At 49.9% G+C, this 12571-nt stretch overlaps 5 protein-coding genes across 5 annotated transcripts; 3 read left to right on the top strand and 2 right to left on the bottom strand.

The window, feature by feature from the left end:
* Positions 1 to 486: 486 nt before the first annotated feature.
* Positions 487 to 3420, top strand: SNOG_11697 (hypothetical protein; the record flags this gene model as incomplete). The annotated part of the gene is made up of 2 exons (XM_001801883.1): positions 487 to 535; positions 692 to 3420. The coding sequence occupies 2 exons, from the start codon at positions 487 to 489 to the stop codon at positions 3418 to 3420; spliced, it is 2778 nt and encodes a 925-aa protein (XP_001801935.1).
* A 1179-nt stretch (positions 3421 to 4599) lies between these two features.
* On the top strand, positions 4600 to 5784 carry SNOG_11696 (hypothetical protein; the record flags this gene model as incomplete). The annotated part of the gene is made up of 3 exons (XM_001801882.1): positions 4600 to 4670; positions 4823 to 5478; positions 5570 to 5784. The coding sequence occupies 3 exons, from the start codon at positions 4600 to 4602 to the stop codon at positions 5782 to 5784; spliced, it is 942 nt and encodes a 313-aa protein (XP_001801934.1).
* A 2048-nt stretch (positions 5785 to 7832) lies between these two features.
* On the bottom strand, positions 7833 to 8615 carry SNOG_11695 (hypothetical protein; the record flags this gene model as incomplete). The annotated part of the gene is made up of 1 exon (XM_001801881.1): positions 7833 to 8615. One exon carries the CDS (start codon positions 8613 to 8615, stop codon positions 7833 to 7835), a length of 783 nt encoding a protein of 260 aa, XP_001801933.1.
* Positions 8616 to 8992: 377 nt separating this feature from the next.
* On the top strand, positions 8993 to 11258 carry SNOG_11694 (hypothetical protein; the record flags this gene model as incomplete). The annotated part of the gene is made up of 2 exons (XM_001801880.1): positions 8993 to 10682; positions 10900 to 11258. 2 exons carry the CDS (start codon positions 8993 to 8995, stop codon positions 11256 to 11258), a joined length of 2049 nt encoding a protein of 682 aa, XP_001801932.1.
* A 271-nt stretch (positions 11259 to 11529) lies between these two features.
* SNOG_11693 (hypothetical protein) lies at positions 11530 to 11991 on the bottom strand (the record flags this gene model as incomplete). The annotated part of the gene is made up of 1 exon (XM_001801879.1): positions 11530 to 11991. One exon carries the CDS (start codon positions 11989 to 11991, stop codon positions 11530 to 11532), a length of 462 nt encoding a protein of 153 aa, XP_001801931.1.
* Positions 11992 to 12571: the final 580 nt, after the last annotated feature.

The following is a 12571-nucleotide window of genomic DNA, read 5'->3' as shown; positions in this document are numbered from 1 at the left end:
TCTAATTATCTCTCTTATAGAAGATAAGCCTTACTTAGTAAGCTTTTTAATATATAGTATAAGCTCTAACTCTTATAGTAGGCTAAGTTTATATCTATTTAGTAGCTAGGTGCCTACTATAGCTTATATACCTCTATATCTTTAGCTTAATATTATATAATTAATATTATATTTTATAGTAACTTCTATATATATAAAACGTTCTTCTAGCTTATATAATTTAATATCTTTAATTATAGCTTAAATTAGATCTATAGTAGTAGAGTTATAACGTGTTAAAGTTAGTATTAATAACACGTTTTAGTTTTAGGATAGGCGCCCAGTGTCCGTGCACGGTAAGCGGTCCACACCTGCCCAGGTGAGCAGCTTTCTCCGCGTCCCCTGCAGAAGGCTACCCCAAAGCTACATTGCATTCTTCCGGAAACTCTTCGAGGTTGTTAGGCAAGTGGTTATGGGCTAGTTGATATGCATCCTGCCTCAGTCGAGATGATCCACCGGATATTGGATGGCGACATGAAGCCCGTGAAGGAGGCGAGTTCGTTCATAGGGCGTGAAGTGCAGGTACAAATTGAACTGCATCCCAACATAGATAGGAAATTGCGCAAACTCTTGACCTGTGTTGTTCTTTACCTGCCCACAATGGTGAGATGTACGATAGGCTTAGCCAGCCTACTGATCGGTTATGCTACAGCTCAAACTAGCAGCGTGAAGGTCAGATGGCTGGAAGGAAAACCAAGTTACATATCTGGCGTGACATTTGGATTGCCTTGGGAAAAAGGACAGCATCCAGCAAACGCGACAACCTTCACTGCTTCGGGTAACGCAAACTTGGAATCTTGGGCCACGGCAGTCTGGCCCGATGGCTCGCTCAAGTGGACGGGACACGCCCTTACCGCGACAGAATCTCCAGCCAGCGAATATACTATCATCGCCTCTGGACCCATCAACTCGACAGTATCGCACCACAGACGGCAAAGCCAGGGAGTCGAAGTGCGCGATGACGGGGACAAGATCGTAGTAAATACCGGAAAAATTGCAGCGACATTTCCCAAGGAAGGAAACACCCTGGTCTCATCCATTCGATCAGGTAACAAGACAGTTGGTCTCAATGGGCACCTTGTCTTGAGGTCTCAAAATGGTACACCTGACGATGATGAGGATGGCAAACCAACTGGCATCGAGTACTTCACATTTACGAGCAAGATATCAAACGTCACGGTTTCAAAAAACACAGCACGAGCGCTGGTCACTGTTCAGGGCAGTCACGGATTAGATGGGGAAAGCGGCCATCAAGACTGGCTACCATTTACGGTGCGCTTCTATTTGTACGCCAACTCTGAGGCAATCCGCATCATACACACCATCATTTATGATGGTGACTCAAGCAAGGATTTCATCTCTGGCATCGGCATCCGTTTCGATGTCCCCTTGGCAGACGAAGAAATGCACAATCGTCATGTGCGCATTGCTGGCGTCGATGGAGGCCTGTTACGCGAGGCGGTTAAAGGCATCACAGGCCTTAGACGTGACCCAGGCGCGGCGGTGAGATCTGCTCAGTTCAATGGAACAGCAACCCCCGAAAAGGGCTCGTGGGATTCAAGAGTGACGAACCGACTTCAATGGATCCCAAATTGGAGCGATTTTCGTTTGAGTCAACTGTCACCCGATGGCTTCAATCTGAAGAAACGAACAAAAGCTGGTCAGAGTTGGGTCAAGATCCCTGGAGGCACTCGATCAGGTGGTCTCGCTTACCTTGGTGGAGCCACTGTTGGAGGTCTGGCTGTTGGTCTACGCGACTTCTGGAAGAAATATCCTACGAGCTTAGACATCTCGAATGCTGCCACAGATAGAGGATCGATTACCATGTGGCTTTACAGTCCTCAAGCAGGACCAATGGATTTACGTCCTTATCATGATGGACTGGGTCAAGATACATACGCAAAACAGCTGGATGCGCTGGAGATTACCTACGAGGATTATGAAAACGGCTATAATACTCCGTATGGCGTTGGCCGAACCAACGAGCTATACCTTTACGCTTTCGACACAACTCCGTCGCCGACTCATCTGTCAACGATTACAAACAATACCAATAATCCACCTGTCTTATTCCCAGATCCTAAGCACATTCGCGATACGAAAGCCATCGGATCGTACTGGAATGTTCCAGGAGCTGTCGACTCTGCTCAAGCACAGAAAATTGAGGCGAACATGGATTTCTTGGTCAAATTCTACGAGAACCAAGTTGAGCAGCGTCGGTGGTATGGCTTCTGGGACCATGGAGACATAATCCATACTTACGATGACGATCGGCACCAGTGGCGTTATGACATTGGTGGATATGCTTGGGATAACTCGGAACTGTCGCCAGATCTCTTCTTTTGGGACTACTTTCTACGGACTGGTCGTCCTGATGTATATCGCCTCGCCCATGACCAAGTGCGCCATGGTGGCGAAGTTGATTCTTATCATCTAGGAAACTTCACTGGCCTTGGTACTCGACATGGCGTCCAACACTGGGCCGACTCAGCTAAGCAAGCTCGCATCGCTACACCGGTTTACAGGAAGGCGTTCTATTACATCTCTGGCGGAGATGAGCGCACAGGTGATATCATCCGCGAAGTGCTTGATGTCGACCAATCATTCGTCCGAGTAGACGCGCGACGAAAAGTGCGCGATCCCAGCGTAGTATACAATCCGGACCCGAAGGCTCTATACCTAAATTTCGGCACAGACTGGGCGGGTATCGCACAAGCTTACCTGATCGAATGGGAGCGACAAGGTCCTCGTGCTCAAGATTCGCATGACAAGCTCGTTGAAGCCATCAAGACGTACCCCAAACTCAAAAACGGCTTTGTGACCGGCGAAGCACTGTACAACTCACTGACTGGAGCTTGGAGCCCACCACCGACGGACCCAGGCAACGATGGGAACGTCACTGTGTCACATCTTTCTGGTGTGTTCGGTGTTCTTGAGACGATCGATCAGCTCATTGACCACTTTGGCCAACGTAATCTCACACAGCCATTTCTTGATGCCTTCCTCGACTACTGCTACTTCTACGGTGCCTCCAAGGCAGAGCAAAAGGCGCGTTATGGCAGGGATTTTGGCAACTTGAACCTCAAGCAGGGACACTCTCGTTATACAGCTTATGTCGCGAACAGACGCAACAATGCGACACTTGTCCCCCGTGTCTGGTCGGAGTACCTAGGCGATGGAAGCAAAGACGGACTTGCGCCAAATGCGCCTTGGAAGACGGAAACAATTGGCGGGAGTGAGGTCCTGCTTCCCATCGACGAGGCAAAATGGGTAAGCACAAATGCTGCAGCTTTGTACGGTGTTGCCGGCATCGAGAATTTGGCATTAGTTGGTGCTCCAGATGTATCTAGTATTAGTGGGAACAGAACTTCTAGTGGGTAGTAGCTGAACATAGGGTGGCTACCGCTATCAAATGAGATCCAGTGCCTTTCATCAATGACGAACGCAGAATCCGCGCACAGCACACTTTTCGAGCCAATTTGCTGACCGAAAGAACACAAAGGGCTGTTGACATTGTAGAATATCTATACCAATTACCGACCTGGGTAGAAGGAGCGGGATCGACACACCTTAAACCGTTGATTGTCCGGTCAATTCCAAAGCCATTGGCCAATTTACTCAGAAGCTGGACAGTAGAGTGTGGGATACAGGATTTTGAACCTTGAAGTCTTTCTAGCGGACGAAAACCGACCCCTTAAGATTTTTTATGAATAGTTGGACTGTTGGCTATTCCAAGGACCAAATGCGAAGTGCCCTGACACGCCACTCAGATGCAAAAGCATCGCTATCTTTCCGAAGATCAGCCGCATAACCGTGTTTCACATGCCCAGGTGCCTCTCAACTAATTCGCGATGGTCACGTCACTCTACAGACGTGACTAAGCTCTCTTGATTCAAGACAAGCGCGCTTCAAGAACAGAGTTGAGAACAGAGTTGACCATAACATTGACCGCCGCTGAGTGGTTGGGTTACTTATCGAAGACGTCCGCGGGCCGTTTCTGAAACAGTGCCTAGGAAAAGTTGCGCGGCAGATGGCCCGGTGCGTGCATCGGTTTCCACGGCACGAGGCCATACCGGCTTTTTTCGCACTATGTCTACCTACCTAGATAGCGTCACGGCGATACCATTGCATCTCGGCCCATTGAGACTTTCTCATCCGGGACTGTTGTATGCTCCTTTCAACACTATATAACAACTGACATCTGAGCATACAGATTGATACCCAGAAAGACACAGGTTTTCATCTACATCCTAAAACCTACCTACCTCAAGTTTTCTGCGTCCGACTATAGCATTCCCCAAGCACAAGTGCCTCCTCATCTATCTCAGGTAGCTCAGCCATGGAAAGATACTAGACCTTTTCGTGTCATTATAGGAGGAGGTGGTATTGCAGGTTTAACTCTTGCAAATGCATTGGAGAAGGCCGGAATTGACTATCTCCTCGTGGAAGGTCGCGACACGATCTCACCTCCAGTTGGAGCGTCGATTGGCATCCAACCAAATGGAAATCGCATCTTCCACCAGCTATAGGCATTCATGAAATTTTCTGGAGCCACCACTGATGCATGATTCGTTGGATTATAGTGGCGTATTCGGAAAGATTGAGGAAGAGACTGTTCCTATGGGACTGACGTACAACCGCCACAAAGATGGACGATTGATAAACACCAGCGAACTCGCGCCTTTGATGCAAAAGAGATATGAGACCCGGAATAGCATCATCAAAAAATGCTCGAACTGGTTTCTCGCATGACGTAGCGTTGAAATATCTAATGTGCACCTAGACACAATTACCCCTTCACGTTCCTTGAGCGCGAGAAGTTGCTCCGGTACCTATATGAGAACCTTAAGAACAAGTCCAAAATCCGACTGGGAAATCGCATAACGAACGTGGACCATAATTCGGAAGAGGTTATTGTTCTCTGTGAAAATGGTACTGCGGTCAGTGGCGATATCCTTGTTGGATGCGACGGAGTCAACAGCACTGTTCGCCAGGCGCTATGGAGATTTGCCACGTCACAGGACCCTACTGCCTTCGACATCAAAGAGAAGACAATGCTCATGGCTGAGTATCAATGCTTGTTTGGTATCTCTGAAGCTTCTGATATCCTTAAAGGTGGCGAAGTCCATATCAACTACGATCAAGGATCTTCTTTTTTGACTATCTGCGGTAAGGACAAGGTGTTCTGGTTCGTTTTCAAGAAACTGGACAAAGTCTACACAGTTCCGAACATCCCTCGTTACACTAAACATGACGCCGAGGTTTATGCTTCCAGCTTCGAAGACGCTCCCATCTGCGATGGCCTGGAATTTGAAGAACTCTGGAGAACTCGAAAAACATTCACTCTCGTGGCCACGGAAGAGGCACAAATGAGACGCTGGACTTGGGGGCGTATTGCTTGCGCTGGTGATTGTGTCCATAAAATGACGCCCAATATGGGTGCGGGCGGCAATGCTGCGGTTGAGTAAGCAGAAAGTTGACCGGTGCGAATAACACAAGCTGACAACAAATAGATCGGCTGCAGCCATAGCTAACGAGATTAAGAAGATGGTTGATGCTTCTGAGAAAGGTAAGCCATCATTTGATGCAATTAAGTACCACCTTAGCAAGTATCAGAGCGGCCGGGAGCAGCGCACAACAGCCATCGTGAACGCATCTAATGACTTGACTCGCACTCAAGCACTCACAACGTGGAAGGACCGGCTGGTTGCTTTGTGGGTTTTACCCCTCAGCATGGATTTGTAAGTATGGGAGCCGACAGGCATATAAGGGCCGAACACCCCCTCAGCTTTCGCGGGTTTTTGCCTGGCACCTCAAAACTAATGAGACTCAGGCTCGCAGACATCAGTTGTGATACAATCATTGGTGCTGTGCGACTTGACTACCTGCCTGTACCTGAACGATCACTACGAGGGACGATGCCGTTTAATCCATCGCAAGGCTCGGGGATGCAGGAGTCAAAGTTGCTACGTGCGTTAAAAGCGCTCCCATTCTTGGGCATTACTGCAGCTGCAGTATATCTAATGGTGGGAGTAAGTTGTATGCAAAAGATTGTAGCCAAACACACGCTAACCAGTATCAGACTGCGCTTCCACCAATGCGTACACACATTGTACAGGTTCTGGAACATGGAGTAGAGAACAGATTTGGTCAGTCAGGCTTTGTGCAGCCGATGCGCAACTTCTACGGTATTGAAGCTATTGATAGCAAGATTAGAGGCCTCGCAGCATGCTTTGCTTCTTTCCAGTTCGTTGACCCTATCGCCAATTGGCAGGGCTTCAGCTTCCTCATGGATGCTGGGATCGTCTACGCTATCCTCCTCATCGAGAGCGCGCGCCGAGCCAACATCATGACTTTCGCTTCCTTCCTAGTTGTGCTTGGACTTGGCATGCAACTTATCGGTACGCGGCCTCCATGAGCTTGTCGCGCAGCCGCAAATGCTAACAAAATAGGTATGGCCGTACTCCTGCCCATCTACTTTTTCATATTCTACGTCCAGTCGCCTATCGAGAACTTCCGAGCCCGGGATATGCGTCTTACCGATATGAGCTACACAGCTTCTGTCCTTCCGGCAATGATTCTCGCGCATTATGTTCCAAGCTTCAGTAGCACCTTGAATTTCATCGAGCCGCAAACGCGCCATATGTGGAACTGGATTTGGCAGCTGTTCCCACTTTACATCAGTATCCTGCAGTTTGTACTGAAGAAGACCGTCATGCCCGATACAGTGCATAAGGACAAACTTGATCAGACAGAGCGGGACATTCCAACTATCACGTACACGATCGGAAGCCTCTGCGCACTAGCTTCGACTGTGTGGTGGTACACCCTCTACTCGGCACCCTACTCTTTGAAGACGATCTTCATTCCCAATCTTGCGCCTGGCCAAACAGGAGAGGAATACATCCGTATGTTCCTGCAAGTCGATGAGCTTTGCGTCATGGCCGCGTGCTTTTTGTGGCTACTGTATCTATATGGCGATCTAAAGAAAGTGGATATGATGGCGGATAGCTGGATCAGTATTTTGCTCAAGGGTGTAGCATCGCTCGTGGCACTCGGTCCGGGTGTAACGGTAGGGTTTGGGTGGCTTTACCGAGAGCGACTGTTGGCTACTAAATGGCATAAGGATGCACTTGTGCCTGGCAAGGCCAACTGAAGCACCGGATACAGTCAAAACGGCGACTTAACATGTTATATAGAATTGCAAAGACCTTGGACAAATTTTGGGGTTGATTTGGACATTGTGCGAAGGCGCTATGGAAAGAATCAGACTCCGGAACAACAGATATCTCCTGTGGCGGTTGTAAATTACTACACGGCCAAAATATAAAGACGGAATCATTGCAAGAAAATATGTGATACGGACTGGCTGTTAGGCCTGGCAGGGCGTCAATTCAATTGATCAATGGTGTGTCTACTTCTTGTCTTTCCCTCCCTGGTCTTGACCTCCTCGCTCAGATAGAGCACCCCGACGACCACTGGCGAGATAGTAGACACCAAACATATCGGATAGCGTTGTATGTGGTTCTTGTGGCATGTTGTAAAGGTAAAATCGGGCGGTCCGATGAAAGGGTAATTGTTCGGGTAGTAACACTGGCTGGGAATGCTGACCAGTATGCCGGCAGTAAAGATGGGGAGGAGTCAAAGAAAGGAAAAGGGCTCTCATTTATGACGGAGGGCTGAGCTTAGCGTTTGCTAAATCTGAGACCGCAGATGGCCAATGTCTTGCTATCAAAGTCTCACACTTTCGAGGCTTTGTCTTCATGACACTATTACACAAATGAGACAAGCCCTCAGTGCGCTTGGAGAATCGTGTTGACCAGACCTGCGAACTGTGGGAAGTGTTCTGCCAGTGTCTCGCAGTCTAATTGGGTGAGATGTGGTGACGGCTGTTGCAAATTCATAACAGTGTACCAAGCCAGCTGAAACATGATCGGGTCGTCTGCCCTCAGAGTGTTAAGTAGATGCGCATAGTTGCTGATGTTTGTGGCAAGATCATCAATAATGCTCTCGATGAACATCTGAAGTTGTGCTGCAAAGTCGTTCAAACCGAGCACGCGCATCGCCGCATAGCAGTACACCCAGTACCATTTGTCGTGACCATCGACAGAGGGACTTTCTGGGAGGAAATCGTTCCAGTGCTTGTTCTGCAAGGCGTGCCCATACCAGTCCAAGACGCACATAACGTAGCCGGGCAGGAGATTACCTAGTTTAACCGGGATCGCGCTTAACCCTGGCTGCGCCTCATGACACTGCTTGAACAATGGAGATGCAGCCGTAAGCGCCCAGGTAGGAAACTCAATCGAGAAGTGTCGGTGGCTGTCTTCTGCCTGTTCTAACAATTGACGCATTCGATCGGCGTTGACCATACCCTTCGCAGTAGACAATTGGTGTTTGATATCGAAGTCTGTACAGGTATGGGATGTGAGGAGTACAGAGGATAGTCCTTCAAGCAGCTTTCCACGTATCATGTAAGAGACGTCGAACACCTCCGTCAGATTTCCCGATCGATGTGTGTTCTTGGTGGACTCGGATTCGATCGCGTCGATCTCGGTCATCATACAGTTAAGTTCCATATCGATGAAGTTGTTGATAAATATGGTTGGTATTCCGGGATAAGCAAGGGAACAGCTTTTTCCGGGTTGGGGCTTTTGTCCGTTTGCTCCTGCCTGGCGCATATTGTCACGTGCCCCACTCTGAGGGTCCCACAATGAGAACACTGGCGCCTTGTGAGTGAAACGAGGTGAATGTGCGAGAAAAGGACCGTCGATTTCCTGCGCTAGCTAGCGCGACCGAGTTCTACACAGGGTCGTTGTTACGCTCATTGTCTTACTCACTCCAGCAAGCACCCTTCTCGCCTCCATCAAACTTTCGGACTCTTCAACCACTTCTACCATTGGCACTTCGCGCAACTACTTAGAGACACGCAAATACACAATCTTCATCTGGGAAAATGCGCAAACAATCGAGAGACGGCCGCAAGGCTCGACGTGGGAACTGGCCGCTCGAAAACATCAACAAAGTACTTAGCATACAGCAACCTGTGCCACAATCAAAGGCGCAAGGTAATGACGGAAGAATCCGTCAAGCGGAACGTACCGGAAGTTTTCGACATTCCAGAGAAAACCAACGCGGCGGACGAGGCCGTGATTCGAGCAATGACGAGCGGTTCGGTACACTGCCACAGCAGCCGCAAGGTGCGGCACCCTCCCTGCTTCAGCGTATGACACGTGATGGAATACCCATGCTGACTTCCAAAGTCGAGCAATCGTATAGTGGACAGGGAAAACGCAAGCGGGGAGACACCCAGGAGCGTGACCTGAATCATGATGATAAGCAGCGTTCCGCTCTCCCAGGTCATGATACTCTTGCTAGTCGGGGTACACCTGACGGCAAATATCAAGCTCAAGCTCGCGAACATAAGCACAAGAATAAAAGATTCGACAGTACCAAGAAGGAGGTGGAAGTCCAGAAGAACGCCCAGAAGAAAGAGAATGGTAATATTATGGTACAGGCCGCAACGGATTGCGCACCTCGCGGACCGAGAGCTGCACTACCGACGCGCATGACTTGGGACACGCAGGACCAGCAGCAGAAGAAGGACAAATGGACAGCCAATAAAGGTCAGCAGAAGTCGATTTCTACCGAACAAGAGGCAAATCGAAGCATGCAGCAGCCGCAGACAACGAGCAACCTCGAGAAGGCATACAAGATCCTTGTGAGCTCACCGGCACGCAAAGGAAGTCCAGCCAATGCGAAGCGAAAGATTGAGGACGTAGATGAGCCTGCGATTGGACCGCAGAAGAAGCAGCGTGTGAACGATTCACGCATGCCAACATCACCACCTCAGAAGAAGAAGAAGAAGAAGCAGCAGTCACCGCAGAAGCCAGGACGTGAGCCTCGTGTTGAAGATGCATTCGCAGTTAACCCTGTTGTGGCCAATCTGGAGTTCTTACCTACTTTCAAGGAGTACGACGACGACAGCGTCCCGATCATGATGTCCGAACAGATTCAGCACATGGACTCGCCTGACCTGCTCAACGACCCATCACCCCAGCTGAAGGCGAATGCTTTCATATTGCTGAAGCGCGGTCTCAATACTAAAGACCTTGGACGCAAGCCTCCCAAGGACGCGAACGGAAACGAAGTGAAGTTGAGAGGCCGTGTCAAGGTCATCGAAGACATCGACCTCTACCTTCACGAAGACGGCAAGCTCTACGTGGCGACTGATCTCGGCCTGCTAGTTGTGGCTGATTACCTCACACTTGCTGGTTATCCTGACACACAGCCCGTTCGCTTCAACGGAATGAAGCCCGCGTGGGTCGGGGCGGTGATAGCTCGCGCAGATACCCGTCGAACCATCAAGAATACCCAGGAACCCGATTGGCTAAGGGAGCAGACGAACAGACATCCAAAGGAGATTCTTCCTGATGTACCGGAGGGCGACTTGGGTCTAACCCCACACGTGACTGTCAATGTGTACTTCCAAGACTACGAGACTGGTCGAGCGTTCGGACAGCGCGTCGATTTGAACGAGACAGGAAAACACTACTTCATTGGGTGGTTCGACATGAAGAACGTCGGGGACTATCTCCCTTTGGACTCGGACTGGGAGGGCTTGTACATTGAGGAAGATCTTGTTGGCGCGACCGCGGTCTATGTTCCAGGAGCAATCCCGGGACGATCTGCCCTTGCGCCGCGGCCTGTACCTACACCGGCACCTGCACCTGCACCGCGGGCATCTGTGACACCACCTACGTCTGGTCGAACAACGACTCCCACTCGCGCGCGCTGACAGTCCGATCGGCTCCAGTAAAGACTGCGGCAGCTAAGACTAAGGTGGTCACACTCCTGCTACAGCGGTGACCCAGAAGGCAAAGACGGCTATAATTCCTCCCACTGAGAAGGAAAAGTTGCCATCAAAGCAGGCACAAGTTATTCACACGGATGCAGTAGTTCCTGCAGCGGATGAGCAGCCACCCAAGATCCCCGAAATCAAGGGGCCAAAAGCGCCGATCCCACAACAGTCGGACCCGGAGGTGAAGCAGGACACTGAGAAGCCCGAGATCAGGCCTGAAGTCGACGCCCCGATCCAGGAGAAGGCTAAGAACGAGACTGCAACACCGCCGCCAGTACCTGTCCCAGCCCCAGCGCAGCGCGCGTTGTACAACAGTAGGGACGTGGAAGACGAGGTCGATTGGGATGACGATGACCTATGAGAGATACGTTAAGGATGATTGAAATGAGCGGCTAGGTGGATACATGTTGCGTTTGAATATAAAGCGAGGCGTTAAATTGGAGGACAATAGGAAACAAGCGAGCGAGAAGAATCTCAATACATTCATGTTGGAGGATAAAGAATCATAGAAAGTGACGGTGAATTTTTTTTAAAGATTACTATTAAGATCCCTTCCCGACGATCGAATGTGATACTTTCTGAATACAAACTCTCGTATGTGATTTCATGTTGACGAGGATATGCACCATGGCCTAAGCCGGCCCTGTTGGTCGCTGGTGCCTAGTGGTAGTTGTGGCTGTGTTGGCGATACGGGGGCTCCAGGGTGCGTTTCTGCGGAAATACTGCCGCCTCATCAAGCGATGGGTATCGTATTCTGCGTAATGCTTCCCCCATATGTCCTTATTGCCCCAAGGATCGTAGTCGTCCTCTTCATCTGCGGCGGATCTGTTTCCATCTGCAATGTCATCCTTGTCCGTTGAAGGAGTGTCATCTTTGTCTGTAGAAGTGGTGTCATCTGCCAACCCAATCTCTTCTGTAGGGGCGGAATTGGTAGCATCGCCCTCTTTTTCCTTCGCAGGCTCAGCCTTAGTTTTGGGGCCGGACTTGCCCTTGTTGGCCTTTTTGGTTTCAGGCTTCGGTTTAGTGTGGATGCGATCGGTAGGACGTCTCCGATAATACTTGAGTACGCGGCCGATGTTCAAGGGAAGTCCCATGTGAGCCGGAGCTGTGTTTTCATTTCTTCGCATACCCGACCAGTGTCTGAAGCTGTTTGCAAGTACTTCTAGCCTTGCCGGAACGGACACTGTATCGTTCGGGAATCTTCGCCGGCGGTCTGGTCTAACGGCCGTATAATGTAACCATCCACGTTTGGTGCGTTCAGGCAGGTACCTCTTGTCCTCCGACCGCTCATCCTCAGAAGGTGGGGTCGTGCCTTAACTGCTTTACTAAACTGGTTCGACGTCATGGCGATCGGGCCTCGGATCTGAGAAGAGTATGTACCGGATGAAAATGATTAAGAAACAGGATTCCAGGACTGCGATGGCCTCGCCGAGTAAGAAACGTCCCTACGGTCCATTTCCAGCGTGTCCAGATGGCAATCCTTAAGGTTGGTTTTGTACATCTGAAGCACAAGTGCATCTATGAGCGGCTGCTGGAAACGTTTGGCGATACCCAATTGGAGCATGGCGTTATAAAGATGTATCTTTTCGAGGAGGTCATCGGGAACCTCGATTTGGGGCGTCTTGCGCAACGATTCTTCCACCACTCCTTCCATCGCCTGCAGCCAAGGGACAA

The sequence above is a fragment of the Parastagonospora nodorum genome, assembly GCF_000146915.1.
Source record: "Parastagonospora nodorum SN15 chromosome Unknown scaffold_20, whole genome shotgun sequence".
Taxonomy (NCBI): Eukaryota; Fungi; Ascomycota; class Dothideomycetes; order Pleosporales; family Phaeosphaeriaceae; genus Parastagonospora; species Parastagonospora nodorum.
The sequence above is the reverse complement of the archived record's forward strand: the minus strand, read 5'-3'. Positions and strand labels throughout refer to the sequence as shown.